This window comes from Mytilus galloprovincialis, chromosome 7, assembly GCF_965363235.1.
Source record: "Mytilus galloprovincialis chromosome 7, xbMytGall1.hap1.1, whole genome shotgun sequence".
Classification (NCBI taxonomy): domain Eukaryota; kingdom Metazoa; phylum Mollusca; class Bivalvia; order Mytilida; family Mytilidae; genus Mytilus; species Mytilus galloprovincialis.
In genome coordinates, this window is record NC_134844.1 from 92182946 (window position 1) to 92207369 (window position 24424).

The 24424-nt window shown below is 34.8% G+C and overlaps 1 protein-coding gene across 1 annotated transcript in view; it reads right to left on the reverse strand.

Moving 5' to 3' along the window:
- Window positions 1-8096, reverse strand: part of LOC143083988 (uncharacterized) — a 50113-nt gene extending 42017 nt beyond the window's left edge. Inside the window, exons 1-2 of the mRNA XM_076260400.1 lie at window positions 8010-8096; window positions 2285-2360 (exon numbers count right to left, since the gene is read on the reverse strand). Of these exons, the coding sequence (XP_076116515.1) occupies window positions 2285-2360; window positions 8010-8081 (148 nt within the window). The 5' untranslated portion in view covers window positions 8082-8096. The remainder of the gene's footprint in view (window positions 1-2284; window positions 2361-8009) is intronic.
- Between the last annotated feature and the right edge of the window lie 16328 nt (window positions 8097-24424).

A 24424-nucleotide genomic window follows, 5' to 3' on the forward strand; every position in this document is an offset into this window, starting at 1 on the left:
ACTGGTCAATGTGTCTATCCTTCTATAGGTCAACTGGTCAATGTGTCTATCCGTCTATAGGTCAACTGGTCAATGTGTCTATCCTTCTATAGGTTAACTGGTCAATGTGTCTATCCGTCTATAGGTTAACTGGTCATTGTGTCTATCCGTCTATAGGTTATCTGGTCAATGTGTCTATTCTTCTATAGGTTAACTGGTCAAAGTGGCTATCCTTCTATAAGTCAACTGGTCAATGTGTCTATCCTTCTATAGGTCAACTGATCATTGTGCCTATCCTTCTATAGGTCAACTGATCATTGTGTCTATCCGTCTATAGGTTAACTGGTCAATGTGTCTATCCTTCTATAGGTCAACTGATCATTGTGCCTATCCTTCTATAGGTCAACTGATCATTGTGTCTATCCGTCTATAGGTTTACTGGTCAATGTGTCTTTCCTTCTATAGGTCAACTGGTCAAAGTGGCTATCCGTCTATAGGTTTACTGGTCAATGTGTCTATCCTTCTATAGGTCAACTGATCATTGTGCCTATCCTTCTATAGGTTAACTGGTCAAAGTGGCTATCCGTCTATAGGTCAACTGGTCAATGTGTCTATCCTTCTATAGGTCAACTGGTCAAAGTGGCTATCCGTCTATAGGTTAACTGGTCAATGTGTCTATCCATCTATAGGTTAACTGGTCAAAGTGGCTATCCTTCTATAGGTTAACTGGTCAATGTGTCTATCCTTCTATAGGTCAACTGGTCAATGTGTCTATCCTTCTATAGGTCAACTGATCATTGTGTCTATCCTTCTATAGGTCAACTGGTCAATGTGTCTATCCTTCTATAGGTCAACTGGTCAAGGTGTCTATCCGTCTATAGGTTTACTGGTCAATGTGTCTATCCTTCTATAGGTCAACTGGTCAATGTGTCTATCCTTCTATAGGTCAACTGATCATTGTGTCTATCCTTCTATAGGTCAACTGGTCAATGTGTCTATCCTTCTATAGGTCAACTGGTCAAGGTGTCTATCCGTCTATAGGTTTACTGGTCAATGTGTCTATCCTTCTATAGGTCAACTGGTCAATGTGTCTATCCTTCTATAGGTCAACTGATCATTGTGTCTATCCGTCTATAGGTTAACTGGTCAATGTGTCTATCCTTCTATAGGTCAACTGATCATTGTGCCTATCCTTCTATAGGTTAACTGGTCAATGTATCTATCCTTCTATAGGTTAACTGGTCAAGGTGTCTATCCGTCTATAGGTCAACTGGTCAATGTGTCTATCCGTCTATAGGTTAACTGGTCAATGTGTCTATCCATCTATAGGTTAACTGGTCAAAGTGGCTATCCGTCTATAGGTTAACTGGTCAATGTGTCTATCCGTCTATAGGTTAACTGGTCAAGGTGTCTATCCTTCTATAGGTTAACTGGTCAATGTGTCTATCCGTCTATAGGTCAACTGGTCAATGTGTTTATCTGTTTATAGGTTAACTGGTCAAGGTGTCTATCCTTCTATAGGTTAACTGGTCAAGGTGTCTATCTGTCTATAGGTCATATGGTCAAGGTGTCTATCCGTCTATAGGTTAACTGGTCAATGTGTCTATCCGTCTATAGGTTAACTGATCAATGTGTCTATCCTTTTATAGGTCAACTGGTCAATGTGTCTATCCTTCTATAGGTTAACTGGTCAATGTGTCTATCCTTTATAGGTCAACTGGTCAATGTGTCTATCCGTCTATAGGTCATATGGTCAATGTGTCTATCCGTCTATAGGTCAACTGGTCAATGTGTCTATCCGTTTATGTGTCAATGTATTAATATGCCAAAAACTACTTATTCTGTAAAATCCAGTTGAGCCAATGGCTGGATTTGGTTGTCAACTGAACAGGTTGAGAATGCTATAAAAATTGGGTGAGAATGAATTTTAAGTTTAATGTGATCTAATATCAACAGGTTGAGGAAAGAATAAATCGGATGAGAATGAAAGATGTTTATTTTAAGGTTAATATGATCTGTAATAAATCAATCTTCATCAATAGCCTACTTTACTTTTCCTATTAATTTCTGTATTTTTTATTTTAACATTATATGCAAATATCAAGGTATCCATATATTAGAAATAAGTAATTATTATTCCAGCCAGTATATATAATAATTAACATTAGATGATAGACTTGTGTGATGAACCAGTAGGAATGATAGTACCGCCATTGTAAGCAGACATCAAGGTTTCCATATATTAGAAACAAGTAATTATTATTTCACCCAATATCTGAATAATTAGTTAACATTAGATGATTACTTTCAACTACTGGTGCTGCAGGATCTGGTGATTGGGTGTCAGGAGTAACTTCTGGGGATGTCTTTGACATGACGGTCTACAAAATAAAACATGTAATAAACTATCATGCCTCATGTGAAAATTTGTCAAACAGCTTCATTGAAAAATATAGAGTGACCTATCGTTTTTAAATTATGTGTAATTTGGCGATTAGGATCATCAGTTTGTAATAAACTATGATGCCTCATGTGAAAATTTGTCAAATAGCTTCATTGAAAGACATAGAGTGACCTATCGTTTTTAAATTATGTGTAATTTGGCGATTAGGATCATCAATTTGTAATAAACTATGATGCCTCATGTGAAAATTTGTCAAAAAGCTTCATTGAAAGACATAGAGTGACCTATCGTTTTTAAATTATGTGTAATTTGGCGATTGGGATCATCAATCTTTAATAAACTATCATGATTCATGTCTGAAAACTTGGCAAATAGATTTCTTTCAGGAGCAGCTATTGCCAAGTTCAAAAACAGTAATGTTATCAACCATAATCATAATGGAGAAAATACATAATTTCTTAAAGTATGTGTTTCTATATTTGTTTTTATTTCTCCCATTGTTTAATTGCAAATAAAAGCACAAATTCAGGTGTAAGGCTGTTTTCTTATTTTTGTGATTCCATGTCTATTGCTTTAAAGGTATCAGACCACCAATTCAAAATTCCAAACTATTCCAACAATTTTTTTTAATTTTCACAGCTTTCTAAATTTTTACATAAGTATAAAGTAAAATCACAAAAATACTGAACTCAGAGGAAAATCAATTCGGAAATTTATAACTTCACAAAAAGGTGTATAAGAATCATACATGTATCTTCTTTCTACCTGCCAATTCTAATTCATGTTTAATGTCTTGTAGTAAAATACCAACGGCCGAAGGTAACTACTAAACATAGCCCCTGTTTTTTTCTGGAAATCTTAAATAAATATAGTATGAAGCGCATTAATCCTCAATCTTTAACTCATAAGCATGATAAGCAAGTAAATTATGTCTAAAAATGATTTAAATATATTTCTCTTTCAACAAAAGTTTTATTTCTGCAAATTGTTTGGTTAGTTTCAGTAAACAATAACATCAAGAGCGCTATATATTTTTTAGGGAAGGACTACTTTTATATACTGTGAAAGTACTTTAATTTGTGGGTATCAATTTTCGTGGTTTTAGCAACATTTAATTTACATGTTCATGGGTTTTTTAATTCGTGGATTTTAGTTTTCTAATAATAATAAAATTGAACCAGGGCGCAGCTTTATACGACCGCAGAGGGTGAACCCTGAATGGTTGGGGCAAGTATGAACACAACATTCAAGCTGGATTCAACTCTACATTTGGATTGTGATTAAATAGTTGACACAGCATAGGTTTCTGACACATAATGAATGTGGTCTAATGATTCGGCTCTAAATTTGGATTGTGATTAAATAGCTGACACAGCATAGGTTTCTGACACAGAATGAATGTGGTCTAATGATTCAGCTCTAAATTTAGATTGTGATTAAATAGTTGACACAGCATAGGTTTCTGACACAGAATTATTGTGGTCTAATGATTCAGCTCTAAATTTGGATTGTGATTAAATAGTTGACACAGCATAGGTTTCTGACACAGAATGAATGTGGTCTAATGATTCAGCTCTAAATTTAGAATGTGATTAAAGAGTTGACACAGCATAGGTTTCTGACACAGAATGAATGTGGTCTAATGATTCAGCTCTAAATTTGGATTGTGATTAAGTAGTTGACACAGCATAGGTTTCTGACACATAATGAATGTGGTCTAATGATTCAGCTCTAAATTTAGATTGTGATTAAAGAGTTGACACAGCATAGGTTTCTGACACAGAATGAATGTGGTCTAATGATTCAGCTCTAAATTTGGATTGTGATTAAAGAGTTGACACAGCATAGGTTTCTGACACAGAATGAATGTGATCTAATAATTCAGCTCTAAATTTAGATTGTGATTAAAGAGTTGACACAGCATAGGTTTCTGACACAGAATGAATGTGGTCTAATGATTCAGCTCTAAATTTGGATTGTGATTAAATAGTTGACACAGCATAGGTTTCTGACACAGAATGAATGTGGTCTAATGATTCAGCTCTAAATTTAGATTGTGATTAAAGAGTTGACACAGCATAGGTTTCTGACACAGAATGAATGTGGTCTAGTGAACTTAAAATGTTTTGTTTGCCTATGAGCAATTCACTATGCTGTTGACTATTAATCCTCTCAAAAAAATGTTTGAAGAAATTTTATTCTTTTTTTAAGAAATCTGAAATGAGAAAAATTGAACCCCACCCCAATTTTTTTTTCACATCCTCCTTTCCCTAATTCCAAAACTGATCTCAATTCAAGTTTCTAATGAAGTTTGCAACAATAACTACTCATTTAAATACATCATAAAATATTAAAATGTAAAAAAAGTGTTTGTTATCACTGAATGGTAAAGATTGTTTTAATTTATCAGTTGGTAGCTAGTAAAAGTGAATATACATTGTATATTGTGTAAAACAATGATTTAAGTTGATTGAACTACTATTCTGGACGAAGAAAGGTAACTCCAATTGAAAATTTCTTGCTATTGCGCAATATTTTTAGTTTAATTTTGGGACCCTTTGGACTTTAATGTAGACCAACTTGAAAACGGGACCAAAAATTAAGAATCTTAACCCACACAGTTAGATTTGGCATATATCAAAGAACCCCAATTATTCAATTTTTGATGATATCAAACAAAGTTTAATTTTGGACCCTGATTTTGACCAACTTGAAAACTGGGCCGATAATTAAAAATCTACCGTAAGTACATTTTTAGATTCAGCATATCAAAGAACCCCAAGGATTCATTTTTTTGTTAAAATCAAACTTAGTTTAATTTTGGACCCTTTGGACCTTTATGTAGACCAATTTGAAAACCGGACCAAAAATTAAGAATCTACATACAGAGTTAGATTCGGCATATCAAAGAACCCCAATTATTCAATTTTTGATGAAATCATACCAAGTGTTGTGAAACTGAAATGGTATTTGGTTAAACCTCGATCTTTAATAATGATTTCTCAGGAAATCTCATTCCTTAAGTATTATTTCTGTTTGCCCAATTTGTGTAAAGGTATGACAGACCTGGTAAAGCACATTTTAGTCTTGTTTAATTTATTAATCAACGTTTTCGGTAGAGTTTACTGTGTTGACACATTTTCCGCCAAACCGTAGTTCCATGTTTAGTGCATGAGTTGTCGTTCTTTTCACAACAAAGAAGTTATTTCTGATATACGGGATTTAATTCCGGGTGTGCTTATTGAAATATTGTTATTATGGAATAAAACTACTTATTGTATATAATTAATGGTCATGCATATTTGTCAGTGTAATGATCGCGTATACGAGATCCGCAAAATGTAAGTAATTACAGGAAATAGTCCGTGATAATGACATCTTGGTTGCGAACGTAAACAACTTGGAAGTTGAAATTTAACTGTCCCAGAGATAGGATGTTTTTCGTTCTCCTAACCTATTTATTTCACGTTTGGCATTGTGAATTTATATAAGAAGTAAAGTTAAGCTATTTTAGCATTTATTTACACATCTTCAGGTATTAATTGTGTAAAGAGACGGTGAATTCCGTTACACATTGTATTTGACGGTGGCGTTTTTGCCGTGAAACTATTTTAGCCCAACCCTGGCCTAAGTTTGGAATTGGTCATTTTATTATTGAAACGTATATTTATTGCTATTTGTTATTTTTGTCTAAACACTGACATTATGCAGGTTCTTTGACTTGGTTTAAATTGTGTGAATTATATATTGACTTTGAAGAATTGAAATTAATATTCCTGCATAATAAATTATTTTATTTAGAACTCTTTGTTAATTTGCAGCCTTGTCTACTATTCCGCTCGGTAGTTACATTTTTACAACACAAGTTTAATTTTGGACCCTTTGGGCCCATTATTCCTAAACTGTTGGGACCAAAACTCCCAAAATCAATCCAAACCTTCCTTTTATGGTCATCAACCTTATGTTAATTTTATAGATTTCTATTTACTTATACTAAAATTATGGTGCGAAAACCAAGAAAAATGCTTATTTGGGCCCCTTTTCGGCCCTGTATTCCTAAACTGTTGGGATCTCAACTCACAAAATCAATCCTAATCTTCCTTTTATAGTCATAAACCTTATGTCAAAATTACAAAGATTTCTATTTACTTATACTAAAGTTATAGTAGGAAAACTCAATGTCTTCGGATGACGAAGACGACAACGCCAAGGTGATACCAATATAAGACCAAAAATTTTCAATTTTTGCGGTCGTATAAAAATTAAAGTAATTTGAAACGAAGGTTACAAATTGTCTAGATTGAAGGAAATTGCAAAGTAAACATTGACCGTGTAAATCGTAGTGATCACAAGATTATAGATCATCGAAGGTGTCAATTATGCCATCAACATGTCACAAAAGGAAAACAGTTACATAAACAAATGCTATAAATGTATCTTGAATTGTAAAATAATTCTTATCAAAAGCAAGCCCAGCATAAAATCGTTATTTCTCATATGTACGAGAATTATGAGATATAAAATGAACACTTTATCATAGCATATTAATACCGGAAATCTGACTTTCATCAATCCAAAATATTTTTTTTATGAGAATTAAAAGATCAAAATTTGTACAGTTTAGGTTTTTAAAGATTAAATGGGACTACTCCTGCCTGCAGTTGTAGTTCATAGTGCATTTGCTCAGTGACTACTATTATAGATCATTATGGTATTCTCAGATTTGGCGATATTCAATATATTCTCTAGATCATATTAGTAATCAAACGTACACGTGGATCTTTCCATGTCTTGATCTGGACAACAATGTTTTATTTCATTGGACAGTTAAATTCGTGGATAAAGTCATCCACGAAAAACACGAAAATTGGTTCCCCACGAATAAAAGTACTTTCACAGTAGAACTTTACATTCTAAATTGGAATGAATGGATTGGTGGACTGACATCTTTACCACATGTTTAATCCCCACAGTAATTGTTTTACCTTCTATGCCATATCACACGTGAGAAAAAGTTACTGCACACGGCCTATTTGATGATGATGTGATTTATTTGTTTTTGTATGTAATTTAAAAAGGTTGTGCAGGAAAGTTAACGTTACTGAGTTTACTCATTTCATAGAGGTTTTATCTATGTAGGTGGCTTTGTCTACCTGCTACATACTGAAAGCTTTAAAATCTATACACAGGTTGACAGCATACTAAACATTTTGTTAAGATGTGCTTTTTGTTTTAGTATTATATGATTATTACATATTTGCATCAGCATGTAAATCAACTTTTCCGCACAGAGATACACATTATGTATACATAAAAGAAGATGATGTGATATATATATATGCCTAGGAAATAGCAAGCTGATGACACAAAAAATAAGAGACATCCAACAGATGAGACACTGATTTCAAACATTTGTCTTTCACATATGCTAACATCTGTATTAGGCAACAAGCTTGAAATTGTCAACTTACCGGGTACATTGTTAACTGACAACAAATACTACAATGACATTGAAAACAACAGGCAACCGGTTTATTGTAACTTCAATGTACCAAGTCTGTTGTGTCTCTAACAATCTGTCAACATATTTGTAAATATCTCTTATTAACTAAGACAGAATATTTACCTTTAGAAAGTCCATCACTTCTTTCTTCTTCCTTTTTTCCTCTTCAGAATCATAGCTTTTTATTGTTGCCATATCATAAGGAGTCTCAAGCTGAAATACAATCAAAACTCTTTTATCAATCATACAAATATACATCTTCTATAAATAATAGTCAATTGTTGTACTAATTTTACCTATACAATACTTGACATAAAACCAGTCAACCTAAACAAACAACAAATATGAAGTGACATAATAAAGAGATACATGAACAAATAATTGAGATTTTACTGTTTAAGAACATGAATAAACTAGAAATCATTGAAATGGGAGCCATCTCTGTGGGCCCAGCTGTAAATAATGTGTGGTAAAAAATTTGTATCTTTACCATAGGACACGGAGTTGTCAACAGAAACCAAAGTTTTTAACCTTGACTTTTAACCAAGGAAGTTGTACATACATTATGACATATCCTCTGGTGTTGGTTAATATACATGTCAAGTATAAACTGTGAAATCAGAACGGTTCTCAAGATAGAGAGCAAACACGAACTTGACCATAGGACATGTGGTCGTCGACTGAAACCAAAGTTTTTGACCTTGACCTTTGACCTAGGAAGTTAGTTGTACATACATTATGACACACCCTCTGGTATTGGTTAATATACATGTCAAGTAAAAAGTATGAAATTATAACGGTTCACTAGATATATAATGGACACACTTTGAAGTTATATTTATTATAATTCAACCATCTGGTTTACATTGAATTTTGCCTGTCGCATTAACTTATCATGAGGGTATTATTATTCTAGTAAGTGATTTATTTACAACCACTATGACACATGAGAAAAATACTAACACATGTTACTGTGGAGTGTCATTATTCTTGCTTTATGTTAGATTCACATGGACGATGAGAGTATTTTTATTCTAGTAAGTGCTTTATTGACAACCACTATGACACATGAGAAAAAGGCTGACACATCTTACTGTGGAGTGTCATTATTCTTGCTTTATGTTAGATTCACATGGACGATGAGAGTATTTTTATTCTAGTACTTGCTTTATTGACAACCACTATGCTACATGAGTAACAGGCTGATGTATGTTTATATTGTAGAGTGTCATTATTCACATGAGTAACAGGCTGACATATGTTACTGCGGAAAGTCATTCTTGGTCTTTAGTGTTCGATTCACATAAACAACGAGAGCATAATTATTCAAGTACATGCTTTATTGACAACCACTTTGACACATGTATGTTTATATTGTGGAGTGTCATTATTCACATGAGTAACAGATTGACATATGTTATTGTGGAGTGTCATTATACGTGTTGTCCACTGAGTGATGAAAGATATGTTGGTAGTGTATGATTGGTGGAAGGTAATATTGGTTGAGGTGTGATGGCAGTGTATGATTGGTGGAAGGTAGGATTGGTTGAAGGTCTGGTGGAAGTGTACGATTGGTGGAAGGTATGTTGACAGTGTAAGATTGGTGGAAGGTATGTTGGTATTGTATTATTGGTGGAAGGTATGTTGGTAGTGTATGATTGGTGGAAGGTATGTTGGTATTGTATGATTGGTGGATGGTATGTTGGTAGTGTATTATTGGTGAAAGGTATGTTGGTAGTGTATGATTGGTGGAAGGTATGTTGATAGTGTAAGATTGGTGGAAGGTATGTTGTAGTGTATGATTGGTGGAAGGTATGTTGGTAGTGTATTATTGATGGAAGGTATATTGATAGTGTATGATTGGTGGAAGGTATGTTAATAGTCTAAGATTGGTGGAAGGTATGTTGATAGTGTAAGATTGGTGGAAGGTATGTTGGTAGTGTATGATTGGTGGAAGGTATGTTGGTAGTGTATGATTGGTGGAAGGTATGTTGGTAGTGTATGATTTGTGGAAGGTATGTTGGTAGTGTATGATTGGTGGAAGGTATGTTGGTAGTGTATGAATTGGTGGAAGGTATGTTGGTAGTGTATGATTGGTGGAAGGTATGTTGGTAGTGTATTATTGGTGGAAGGTATGTTGGTAGTGTATGATTGGTGGAAGGTATGTTGATAGTGTAAGATTGGTGGAAGGTATGTTGTAGTGTATGATTGGTGGAAGGTATGTTGGTAGTGTATTATTGGTGGAAGGTATGTTGGTAGTGTAAGATTGGTGGAAGGTATGTTGGTAGTGTATTATTGGTTGAAGGTATGTTGGTAGTGTATGATTGGTGGAAGGTATGTTTGATAGTGTAAGATTGGTGGAAGGTATGTTGTAGTGTATGATTGGTGGAAAGCATGTTGGTAGTGTATTATTGGTGGAAGGTATGTTGGTAGTGTATGATTGGTGGAAGGTATGTTGGTAGTGTATTATTGGTTGAAGGTATGTAGGTAGTGTATTATTGGTAAAAGGTATGTTGGTAGTGTATGATTGGTGGAAGGTATGTTGATAGTGTAAGATTGGTGGAAGGTATGTTGATAGTGTAAGATTGGTGGAAGGTATGTTCGTAGTGTATAATTGGTGGAAGGTATGTTGGTAGTGTATGATTGGTGGAAGGTATGTTGGTAGTGTATGATTGGTGGAAGGTATGTTGGTAGTGTATGATTGGTGGAAGGTATGGTGGTAGTGTATGATTGGTGGAAGGTATGTTGGTAGTGTATGATTGGTGGAAGGTATGTTGGTAGTGTATTATTGGTAGAAGGTATGTTGGTAGTGTATGATTGGTGGAAGGTATGTTGATAGTGTAAGATTGGTGGAAGGTATGTTGTAGTGTATGATTGGTTGAAGGTATGTTGGTAGTGTATGATTGGTGGAAGGTATGTTGGTAGTGTATGATTGGTTGAAGGTATGTTGGTAGTGTATGATTGGTTGAAGGTATGTTGGTAGTGTATGATTGGTGGAAGGTATGTTGATAGTGTAAGATTGGTGGAAGGTATGTTGTAGTGTATGATTGGTGGAAGGTATGTTGGTAGTGTATGATTGGTGGAAGGTATGTTGGTAGTGTATGATTGGTGGAAGGTATGTTGGTAGTGTATTATTGGTTGAAGGTATGTTGGTAGTGTATTATTGGTTGAAGGTATGTTGGTAGTGTATGATTGATGGAAGGTATGTTGGTAGTGTATGATTGGTGGAAGGTATGTTGATAGTGTAAGATTGGTGGAAGGTATGTTGTAGTGTATGATTGGTGGAAGGTATGTTGGTAGTGTATTATTGGTGGAAGGTATGTTGGTAGTGTATGATTGGTGGAAGGTATGTTGATAGTGTAAGACTGGTGGAAGGTATGTTGTAGTGTATGATTGGTGGAAGGTATGTTGGTAGTGTGTTATTGGTGGAAGGTATGTTGGTAGTGTATGATTGGTGGAAGGTATGTTGGTAGTGTATGATTGGTGGAAGGTATGTTGGTAGTATATTATTGGTTGAAGGTATGTTGGTAGTGTATGATTGGTGGAAGGTATGTTGGTAGTGTATGATTGGTGGAAGGTTTGTTGGTAGTGTATGATTGGTGGAAGGTATGTAGATAGTATATGATTGATGGAAGACATGTAGATAGTATATGATTGATGGAAGGTACGTTGGTAGTGTATGATTGATGAAAGGTTTGTTGGTAGTGTATGATTGATGGAAGGTATGTAGATAGTGTATGATTGATGGAAGGTACGTTGGTAGTGTATCATTGATGGAAGGTTTGTTGGTAGTGTATGATTGGTGGAAGGTTTGTTGGTAGTGTATGAATTGATGGAAGGTTTGTTGGTAGTGTATGAATTGATGGAAGGTTTGTTGGTAGTGTATGATTGATGGAAGGTACGTTGGTAGTGGATGATTGATGGAAGGTACGTTGGTAGTGTATGATTGGAGGAAGGTTTGTTGGTAGTGTATGATTGATGGAAGGTACGTTGGTAGTGGATGATTGATGGAAGGTTTGTTGGTAGAGAATAATTGGTGGAAGGTTTGTTGGTAATGTATGATTGGTGCAAGGTTTGTTGGAAGTGTATGATTGGAGGAAGGTTTGTTTGTAGTGTATGATTGATGGAAGGTATGTTGGTAGTGTATGATTGGTGGAAGGTTTTTTAGTAGTGTATGTTTGATGGAAGGTTTGTTGGTAGTGTATGATTGGTGGAAGGTATGTTGGTAGTGTATGATTGGTGGAATGTTTGTTTGTAATGTATGATTGGTGGAAGGTGTGTTTGTAATGTTTGATTGGTGGAAGGTGTGGTTGTAATGTATGATTGGTGGAAGGTGTGTTTGTAATGTATGATTGGTGGAAGGTGTGTTTATAATGTATGATTGGTGGAAGTTGTGTTTGTAATGTATGATTGGTGGAAGGTATGTTGATAGTGTATGATTGGTGGAAGGTATGTTTGTATTGTATGATTGGTGGAAGGTATGTTGGTATTGTATTATTGGTGGAAGGTATGTTGGTAGTGTATGATTGGTGGATGGTCTGTTGGTAGTGTATGATTGGTGGAAGGTATGTTGGTAGTGTATTATTGGTAAAAGGTATGTTGGTAGTGTATGATTGGTGGAAGGTATGTTGATAGTGTAAGATTGGTGGAAGGTATGTTGTAGTGAATGATTGGTGGAAGGTATGTTGGTAGTGTATTATTGATGGAAGGTATGTTGATAGTGTATGATTGGTGGAAGGTATGTTGATAGTGTAAGAAAGATTGGTGGAAGGTATGTTGATAGTGTAAGAGAGATTGGTGGAAGGTATGTTGATAGTGTAAGATTGGTGGAAGGTATGTTGGTAGTGTATGATTGGTGGAAGGTATGTTGGTAGTGTATGATTGGTGGAAGGTATGTTGGTAGTGTATGATTGGTGGAAGGTATGTTGGTAGTGTATGATTGGTGGAAGGTATGTTGGTAGTGTATTATTGTTGGAAGGTATCTGGTAGTGTATGATTGGTGGAAGGTATGTTGATAGTGTTAGATTGGTTGAAGGTATGTTGTAGTGTATGATTGGTGGAAGGTATGTTGGTAGTGTATTATTGGTGGAAGGTATGTTGGTAGTGTATTATTGATGGAAGGTATATTGATAGTGTATGATTGGTGGAAGGTATGTTGATAGTGTAAGATTGGTGGAAGGTATGTTGATAGTGTAAGATTGGTGGAAGAAATGTTGTAGTGTATGATTGGTGGAAGGTATGTTGGTAGTGTATGATTGGTGGAAGGTATGTTGGTAGTGTATGACTGGTGGAAGGTATGTTGGTAGTGTATTATTGGTTGAAGGTATGTTGGTAGTGTATGATTGGTGGAAGGTATGTTGGTAGTGTATGATTGGTGGAAGGTTTGTTGGTAGTGTATGATTGGTGGAAGGTATGTAGATAGTATATGATTGATGGAAGGTACGTTGGTAGTGTATAATTGATGGAAGGTTTGTTGGTAGTGTATGATTGGAGGAAGTTTTGTTGGTAGTGTATGATTGGTGGAAGGTTTGTTGGTAGTGTATGATTGGTGGAAGGTTTGTTGGTAGTGTATGATTGGTGGAAGGTTTGTTGGTAGTGTATGATTGATGGAAGGTATGTTGGTAGTGTATGATTGGTGGAAGGTTTGTTGGTAGTGTATGATTGGTGGAATGTTTGTTGGAAGTGTATGATTGATGGAAGGTACGTTGGTAGTGGATGATTGATGGAAGGTTTGTTGGTAGTGTATGATTGATGGAAGGTATGTTGGTTGTGTATGATTGGTGGAAGGTTTGTTGGTAGTGATTATTTGTCTGTGTTGATTAGTGATTTTAAGTGTGGTCTGTGGGTTGGTCTGATTAATGTTTGAAAATCAAGTGACTACACCATGTTAAATACTTTGATTATTTGTCCGTGTGTTAAGATTTAATTGGTGATTTTAAGTGTGGTCTGTGGGTTGGTCTGATTAATGTTTGAAAATCAAGTGACTACACCATGTTAAATACTTTGATTATTTGTCCGTGTGTTAAGATTTAATTGGTGATTTAAAGTGTGGTCTGTTGGTTGGTATGACTAATGTTTGTAAATCAAGTGACTGTACCATGTTTAATACTTTGATTATTTGTCTGTGTTGATTAGTGATTTAAAGTGTGGTCTGTGGGTTGGTCTGATTAATGTTTGTAAATCAAGTGACTACATCATGATAAATACTTTAATTATTTGTCCGTGTTGATTGGTGATTTAAAGTGTGGTCTGTGGGTTGGTCTGATTAATGTTTGTAAATCAAGTGACTACATCATGTTAAATACTTTGATTATTTGTCTGTGTTGATTGGTGATTTGAAGTGTGGTCTGTTGGTTGGTATGATTAATGTTTGTAAATCAAGTGACTGTACCATGTTTAATACTTTGATTATTTGTCCGTGTTGATTGGTGATTTAAAGTGTGGTCTGTTGGTTGGTATGATTAATGTTTGTAAATCAAGTGACTACACCATGTTAAATACTTTGATTATTTGTCTGTGTTGATTGGTGATTTAAAGTGTGGTCTGTGGGTTGGTCTGATTAATGTTTGTAAATCAAGCGACTACATCATGTTAAGAGGGTGTCCATGGAAAAACCAGGCAGTGGATGGCACATGACATATTTTGTTTTCAAAATTTTTTCATCTATTTCATAACACAAATTCATTCTTTCTCACAGTTACATTTTGTTTTTTTATTAACTGCAACAAATAAAGAGACAAAAAATACATAGAAAGCACTGAAAATTCATGGAAAAGGGGAGATAACTCTTCATTTTGTACAAAATTTTGTTGCATTGTTAGTGAACTTTAAAATCATTTTCTGAGCCATCCACTGTTGATTCAAAAATATCTTTGACATATATATCCTTTGTATGATATAAACATTGCATTGGAACCAAAAATTCAGTGGGAAAAAAATTATGTTGTGCCACCCATATCATAGGATTTGCCTGATATTTACTTGGGCAGCCTCTTAAATACTTTAATTATTTGTCCGTGTTGATTGGTGATTTAAAGTGTGGTCTGTGGGTTGGTTTGATTAATGTTTGTAAATCAAGTGACTGCACCATGTTAAATACTTTGATTATTTGTCTGTATTGATTGGTGATTTAAAGTGTGGTCTGTGGGTTCGTTTGATTAATGTTTGTAAATCAAGTGACTTCACCATGTTAAACACTTTGATTATTTGTCCGTGTTGAATGGTGATTTAAAGTGTGGTCTGTGGGTTGGTCTGATTATTGTTTGTAAATCAAGTGACTGCACCATGTTAAATACTTTGATTATTTGTCCGCGTTGATTGGTGATTTAAAGTGTGGTTTGTGGGTTTGTCTGATTAATGTTTGTAAATCAAGTGACTACACAATGTTAAATACTTTGATTATTTGTCCGTGTCGATTGGTGATTTAAAAGTGTGGTCTGTGGGTTGGTTTGATTTATGTTTGTAATTCTAGTGACTACACCATGTTAAATACTTTTATTTGTCTGTGTTGATTGGTGATTTAAAGTGTGGTCTGTCAGTTGGTATGATTATTGTTTGTAAATCAAGTGACTGCACCATGTTAAATACTTTGATTATTTGTCCGCGTTGATTGGTGATTTAAAGTGTGGTTTGTGGGTTTGTCTGATTAATGTTTGTAAATCAAGTGACTACACCATGTTAAATACTTTGATTATTTGTCCGTGTCGATTGGTGATTTAAAAGTGTGGTCTGTGGGTTGGTTTGATTTATGTTTGTAATTCTAGTGACTACACCATGTTAAATACTTTTATTTGTCTGTGTTGATTGGTGATTTAAAGTGTGGTCTGTCAGTTGGTATGATTATTGTTTGTAAATCAAGTGACCGCACCATGTTAAATACTTTGATTATTTGTCCGTGTTGATTGGTGATTTAAAGTGTGGTTTGTGGGTTGGTATGATTAATGTTTGTAAATCAAGTGACTACACCATGTTGAATACTTTGATTATTTGTCTGTGTTGATTAGTGATTTAAAGTGTGGTCTGTGGGTTGGTTTGATTAATGTTTGTAAATCAAGTGACTACACCATGTTGAATACTTTGATCATTTGTCTGAGTTGATTGGTGATTTAAAGTGTGATCTGTGGGTTGGTTTGATTAATGTTTGTAAATCAAGTGACTACACCATGTTCAATACTTTGATTATTTGTCTGTGTTGATTGGTGATTTAAAGTGTGATCTGTGGTTGGTTTGATTAATGTTTGTAAATCAAGTGACTACACCATGTTGAATACTTTGATTATTTGTCCATGTTGATTAGTGATTTAAAGTGTGGTCTGTGGGTTGGTTTGATTAATGTTTGTAAATCAAGTGACTACACCATGTTGAATACTTTGATTATTTGTCTGTGTTGATTGGTGATTTAAAGTGTGATCTGTGGGTTGGTTTGATTAATGTTTGTAAATCAAGTGACTACACCATGTTCAATACTTTGATTATTTGTCCGTGTTGATTGGTGATTTAAAGTGTGGTCTGTGGGTTGGTTTGATTAATGTTTGTAAATCAAGTGACTACACCATGTTCAATACTTTGATTATTTGTCCGTGTTGATTGGTGATTTAAAGTGTGATCTGTGGGTTGGTATGATTATTGATTGTAAATCAAGTGACTGCACCATGTTAAATACTTTGATTATTTGTCCGTGTTGATTGGTGATTTAAAGTGTGGTCTGTGGGTTGGTTTGATTAATGTTTGTAAATCAAGTGACTACACCATGTTAAATACTTTGATTATTTGTCCGTGTTGATTGGTGGTTTGAAGTGCGGTCTGTGGGTTGGTATGATTAATGTTTGTAATTCTAGTGACTACACCATGTTAAATACTTTGATTATTTGTCCGTGTTGATTGGTGATTTAAAGTGTGGTCTGTGGGTTGGTATGATAAATGTTTGTAAATCAAGTGACTACACCATGTTAAATACTTTGATTATTTGTCCGTGTTGATTGGTGACATAGTATCAAGTGAATTTTTGTTCTATATATCAATTTAAAATGTATACATTTTTTGTTAAGAAAGATCGCGAATAAAAATTAAACCTGAATATTACCTGTTTTGTTTTCACCCAAGGACTGCATCCTTGATCTGTTAACCATTTTGTTACATCAATCTGTCCATTCCCAGCAGCAAGATGTAAAGCTGTGTATTCATTCTATAACAATATAAAAATATAAATATGTTAATGGTGTGTGATAATAAATCAAGAGAGGTGTCAAACAATTTATCAAAATGTAAGAAATATAACATCGGAGAAGAAAATATCCAACTATACTTATGTATAAACTGATAAATGGTAGAATAAGATATATAAACTAAATATATATTTTCTGATTCAGTTCTACAAAACAGGAAAAATAATAGCAAACCCTATTTAATATAAGTCTAACAAGTATTTGTTGTCCATTTTACATGTCTGATTAACAACATGATTTTATGTTGATTCTGTCATGTCTGTAGAATAATCAAAGTTGAAATTTTTTTTTTTTTTCAAGAAACCTTGAAATGAGTTCTATTTTCTGATTCAGTGCAAAGAGACAAGAAAAATAAGACCCCACTTTATATAATTTTCTCAAATATTAGGTCTCCATTAAACCCGTCTGATTAACAATGATTCAGTAGAATAATCAAAGTGAAAAAAAAACTTTTTTTCAAGAAACATAAAAACGAGTTATATTTTCTGATTCAGTACGAAGAGACAAGAAAAATAAGACCCCACTTTATATAATTCTGTCAAGTATTTGTTATTTTTAAAATATGTTTTACATTAGATCTATAGAATTAACATTATCTGAATAAAGATGTTAACACAACTTGTTCTCATCAACTTCTCATTAAAATCAGATGTTAACAAAATAATTTTTTGTCAGGAAACAAAATAAAACCTTTACTATCTGATTCAGTTCTGTGTTACGAATAAAATGAGACCCCACTTTATATAATTCTAACAAATATGTGTTGTCCATTAAACCTGTCTGATTAACAACATGATTTTGTGTAGATTCTGTATAAAGTGATGTTTTGTCAGAGTAAGGTCATTATATCTATCATTACCCAGCGGTCTGTTGCCTCTAACTGACTGCCGTGACTGATGAGGTACATCACTACCTCCAGGTGTCCTCTCTCAGCCGCCAACATTAATGGTGTCTGTCTCAACTGTAATATCAACATATAACAGACATCAAAACTTGTGTCATAAACTGGACAATGTTGTGTAATAAATATAAACAAAATACATACCACATGAATCAGTGGTCAAAACTGAATAAAATGACCAGTCACACTTGTATTTATATTCTACATAAACAACAAATAAACAACATGTTTTATTGTGAGATGTCAGAACTTCCATCAAAACTGTCAGATTAAAAAAAAAAAAACTTTTTTCAAGAAACATTGAAACGAGTTATATTTTCTGATTCAGTACGAAGAGACAAGAAAAATAAGACCCCACTTTATATATTTCTGTCAAGTATTTGTTCTTTTTAAAAGATGTTTTACATTAGATCTGTAGAATTAACATTATCTGACTAAAGATGTTTTCACAACTTGTTCTCATCAACTTCTCATTAAAATCAGATGTTTACAAAATAATTTTTCGTCAGGAAACAAAATAAAACCTTTACTGTCTGATTCAGTTCTGTGTTACAAATAAAATGAGGCCCCACTTTATATAATTCTGTCAAGTTTTTTTTTTTATTATTATTAAATCTGTCTGATTAACAAAGTTAAAAGAAAATTATTTCAAGAAAAATAAAAACAAATTATATTTTATGATTCAAATTAATGAGACAGGAAAAATGAGGCCCCACTTTATATAATTCTAACAAATTTTTGTTGTCCATTAAACCTGTCTGATTAACAGTATTTTGTGTTAATTCAGAATATTGATCAAAGCTTAAAAAGAATTCAGAGGTATTTCCATGTAAAATGTTTGTGTGGTGTATAACAGTTGCTTCAAATTATATGTGCTGTTGCTTATTATGGTAATATAGCAGTGGTGTATGTTTGTGTTGAGTATAAGTGAAGAATTTCAAAAGCCGTGTTTTTACTTTTTGTTTGCGTTGCCTATAAATGTTGATATGTCACTTGTTTGTGAGCAGTATAAGAGTGTCATTGCTATGTCACTTGTTGGTGTTGAGTATAAGCATGTCATGGTTATGTCAAGTGTTGGTGTTGAGTATAAAAGTGTCATTGATATGTCACATGTTGGAGTTTGGTATAAGAGTGTTATTGCTATGTCACATGTTGGTGTTGAGTATAAGAGTGTCATTGCTATGTGTGTTATTGCTATGTCACATGTTGGTGTTGAGTATAAGAGTGTCATTGCTATGTCACATGTTGGTGCTGAGTATAAGAGTGTTATTGCTATGTCACATGTTGGAGTTTAGTATAAGAGTGTTATTGCTATGTCAGGTTGGTGTTGAGTATAAGAGTGTCATTGCTAATTCACATGTTGGAGTTTAGTATAAGAGTGTTATTGCTATGTCACATGTTGGTGTTGAGTATAATAGTGTCATTGCTATGTCACATGTTGGAGTTTAGTATAAGAGTGTTATTGCTATGTCAGGTTGGTGTTGAGTATAAGAGTGTTATTGCTATGTCACATGTTGGTGTTGAGTATAAGAGTGTCATTGCTATGTCACATGTTGGAGTTTAGTATAAGAGTGTTATTGCTATGTATGGTTGGTGTTGAGTATAAGAGTGATTTTGTAATTTCACATCTTGGTGTAAGTATGTGATTACTATGTCACATGTTACCAGGATACCCATGTCATGTTTAGTATAGAAGTGGTAAATATATGTTGTATGATCAGGTATCACATGTCATGTTCAGTACAAAAGTGGTAAATAAATGTTGTATGATCAGGTTTCACATGTCATGTTCAGTACAGGACTGGTAACTGAATGCTGTATGATCAGATGTCATAATTCATATTCAGTACAGGAGTGGTGAATGAATGTTGTATGATCAGGTCACACATATGCATGTCATGTTCAGTACAGGAGTGGTAAATGAATGTTGTACAATGTTGTGTCACATGTCATGTTCAGTGGAGGAGTGGTGGATGAATGTCGTATGATCAGGTGTCACATGTCATGTTCATTACAGGAGTAATGAATGAATGATGTATGATCAGGTGTCACATGTCATGCTCAGTACAGAAGTGGTAAATGAATGTTGTATGATCAGGTGTCACATATCATGTTCAGTATAGGAGTGGTGGATGAATGTTGTATGATCAGGTGTCATATGTCATGTTCAGTACAGGAGTGGTAAAAGAATGTTGTATGATCAGGTGTCACATATCATGTTCAGAAGAGGAGTGGTGGATGAATGTTGCATGATCAGGTGTCACATGTCATGTTCAGTACAGTAGTGGTGGATGAATGTTGTATGATCAGGTGTCACATGTCATGTTCAGTACAGGAGTGGTAAATGAATGTTGTATGTTGTGGTGTCATAATTCATGTTCAGTACAGGAGTGGTAAATGAATGTTATATGATCAGGTGTCACATGTCATGTTCAGTACAGGAGTGGTAACAAATATTGTATGATCAGGCGTCGCATGTCATATTCAGTACAGGAGTGGTAAATGAATGTTATATGATCAGGTGTCACATGTCATGTTCAGTACAGGAGTGGTAATGAATGTTGTATGATCAGGTGTCATATGTCATGTTAAGTACAGAAGTGGTTAATGAATGTTGTATGATGTGTTGTCACATGTCATGTTCAGTACAGGAGTGGTAACCAATGTTGTATGATCAGGTGTCACAGGTCATGTTCAGTAGAGAAGTGGTGGATGAATGTTGTATGATCAGGTGTCACATGTCATGTTCGGTAGAGGAGTGTTAATTGAATGTTGTATGATCAGGTGTCACATGTCATGTTCAGTACAGGAGTGGTTAATGAATGTTGTATGTGTTGTCACATGTCATGTTCAGTGCAGAAGTGGTGGATGAATGTTGTATGATCAGGTGTTTCATGTCATGTGTAGTACAAGAGTGGTGAATGAATGTTGTATGATCAGGTGTTGCATGTCGTGTTCAGTACAGGAGTGGTAAATGAATATTGTATGATCAGGTGTCACATGTCATGTTCAGTACAGGAGTGGTAATGAATGTTGAATGATCAGGTGTCGCATGTCATGTTCAGTACAGGAGTGGTAATGAATATTGTATGATCAGGTGTCACATGTCATGTTCAGTACAGGAGTGGTAACGAATGTTGTATGATCAGGTGTCACATGTCATGTTCAGTACAGGAGTGGTTAATGAATGTTGTATGATGTGGTGTCACATGTCATGTTCAGTACAGGAGTGGTAAATGAATATTGTATGATCAGGTGTCACATGTCATGTTCAGTACAGGAGTTGTTGATGAATGTTGTATGATGTGGTGTTGCATGTCATGTTCAGTGCTAGCTGCGGAACCGTAGCTCTTAGGTCCTTATGTTATTTTTTGACTATTTGCGGACCATAGAGCTACGGATTTTTCCTATTTCAAAACGTTCGGAATTGCGACCCAGGTTCAGGTCGCACTTATTTCCCCAAAAAATATTGTTTATAATCCATGCAAAGCTTGTCAATATATATAGTTTGTTTCGTTAGATATTTTTCTAGGATATGACGTACCTATTTATGTTTGAATATTCATTTCCTTAACACTATTATCTAATTATTTCCATTTGTATACATTCTCCGCCTATTTTATTCGGCCATATTGAATCTCGTCGTGACGTCACGAAAATCAAGAAAAGATAACTCTTATAGGAAAACACGTGTTGGGTTGTTTACGTTGTCTTTTATTTTATTTTCATGACTTTTTGAATGAAAGTAAGTTTTATTAAAGTTAAATACTAACGGAAATAATAATTCTTTCAAGTTATTAAAAAAAATTCGTATGAACTAATGTTGTAAAGTCTTAAAAACAGTCGATTCTCGCTTAGAAATAAGTAAACAAACCAACACGTGTTTTTCTAAAAGAGTTATCTGTTCTTGTTTTTCGTAGGCGTTCCTTACCTCCAACATAGGAGATCGAGGATATTTGAGTTATCTTTTCTTGATTTTCGTGACGTCACGACGAGATTCAATATTGCCGAACAAAATAGGCGGAGAATGTATACAAATGGAAATAATTAGATAATAGTGTTAAGGAAATGAATATTCAAACATAAATAGGTATGTCATATCCTAGAAAAATATCTAACGAAACGAACTATATATATTGACAAGCTTTGCATGGATTATAAACAATATTTTTTGGGGAAATAAGTGCGACCTGAACCTGGGTCGCAATTCCGAACGTTTTGAAATAGGAAAAATCCGTAGCTCTATGGTCCGCAAATAGTCAAAAAATAACATAAGGACCTAAGAGCTACGGTTCCGCAGCTAGTTCAGTGCAGGAGTGATGGATGAATGTTGTATGATCAGGTGTCTCATGTCATGTGTAGTACAGAAGTGGTGAATGAACGTTGTATGATCAGGTGTGGCATGTCATGTTCAGTACAGGAGTGGTGGATGAATGTTGTATGATCAGGTGTCACATGTCATGTTTAGTACTAGAGTGGTGAATGAATGTTGCATGATCAGGTGTCACATGTCATGTTCAGTACAGGAGTGGTAAATGAATATTGTATGATCAGGTGTCACATGTCATGTTCAGTACAGGAGTGGTAAATGAATGTTGTATGATGTGGTGTCACATGTCATGTTCAGTACAGGAGTGGTTAATGAATGTTGTATGATGTGGTGTCACATGTCATGTTCAGTACAGGAGTGGTAACGAATGTTGTATGATCAGGTGTCGCATGTCATACTCAGTACAGGAGTGGTAACGAATGTTGTATGATCAGGTGTCGCATGTCATGTTTAGTACAGGAGTGGTGAATGAATTTTGTACAATGTGGTGTCACATGTCATGTTCAGTAGAGGAGTGGTGGATGAATGTTGTATGATCAGGTGTCACATATCATGCTCAGTACATGACTGGTAACGAATGTTGTATGATCAGGTGTTGCATGTCATGTTCAGTATAGGAGTGTTAATTGAATGTTGTATGATCAGGTGTCACATGTCATTTTCAGTACAGGAGTGGTTAATGAATGTTGTTTGATCCGGTGTCACATGTCATGTTCAGTAGAGGAGTGGTAACAAATGTTGTATGATCAGGTGTCTCATGTCATGTTCAGAACAGGAGTGGTTAATGAATGTTGTTTGATCAGGTGTCACATTTCATGTTCAGTAGAGGAGTGGTAACAAATGTTGTATGATCAGGTGTCACATGTCATGTTCAGTAGAGGAGTGTTAATTGAATGTTGTATGATCAGGTGTCACATGTCATGTTCAGTATAGGAGTGGTATCAAATGTTGTATGATCAGGTGTCACATGTCATGTTCATTACAGGAGTGGTAACAACTGTTGTATGATCAGGTGTCGCATGTCATGTTCAGTACAGGAGTGGTAAATGAATATTGTATGATCAGGTATCACATGTCATGTTCAGTACAGGAGTGGTTAATGAATGATGTATGATCAGATGTCACATGTCATGTTCAGTACAGGAGTGGTAATGAATGTTGTATGATCAGGTGTCATGTGTCATGTTCAGTACAGGAGTGGTTAGGAATGTTGTTTGATGTGGTGTCACATGTCATTTTCAGTAGAGGAGTGGTAACAAATGTTGTATGATCAGGTGTCACATGTCATGTTCAGTACAGGAGTGGTAAATGAATATTGTATGATCAGGTATCACATGTCATGTTCAGTACAGGAGTGGTTAATGAATGATGAATGATCAGATGTCACATGTCATGTTCAGTAGAGGAGTGATGGATGAATGTTGTATGATCAGGTATCACATGTCATGTTCAGTACAGGAGTGGTTAATGAATGTTGTATGATCAGGTGTCATGTGTCATGTTCAGTAGAGGAGTGGTTAATGAATGTTGTATGATCAGGTGTCAGATGTCATGTTCAGTGCAGGAGTGGTAGTGAATGTTGTATGATCAGGTGTCGCATGTCATGTTCAGTATAGGAGTGGTGAATGAATGTTGTATGATCAGGTGCCACATGTCATGTTTAATACAGAATTGGTAAATGATTGTTGTATGATCCTGTGTCATGTCTTGTGTCATGATGATGCAAGATTTATGTAAAACCAAAGGAATTTTTTAATAGAATACCATGAAAGTGTATGTTAAGTGTCTTAAAGTATAATAAAATAAATCACAATATTTCAGTTGTATGCAGTTAAGAGGTTTTAGACAGCAACCCTTTGACATACAAACTAGAGTGGTATTCATCAGTGAAATGAATAAATCACAATGTTTCAGTTGTGTATGCTCACAAATTATTAGACAGCAACCCTGTGACATACAAACTGGAGTGGTATTCGTCAGTGTAATGAAGTAAATCACAATATTTCAGTTGTATACGCTTACAAATTATCAGACAGCAACCCTTTGACATACAAACTAGAGTCTTATTCATCAGTGTAATGAA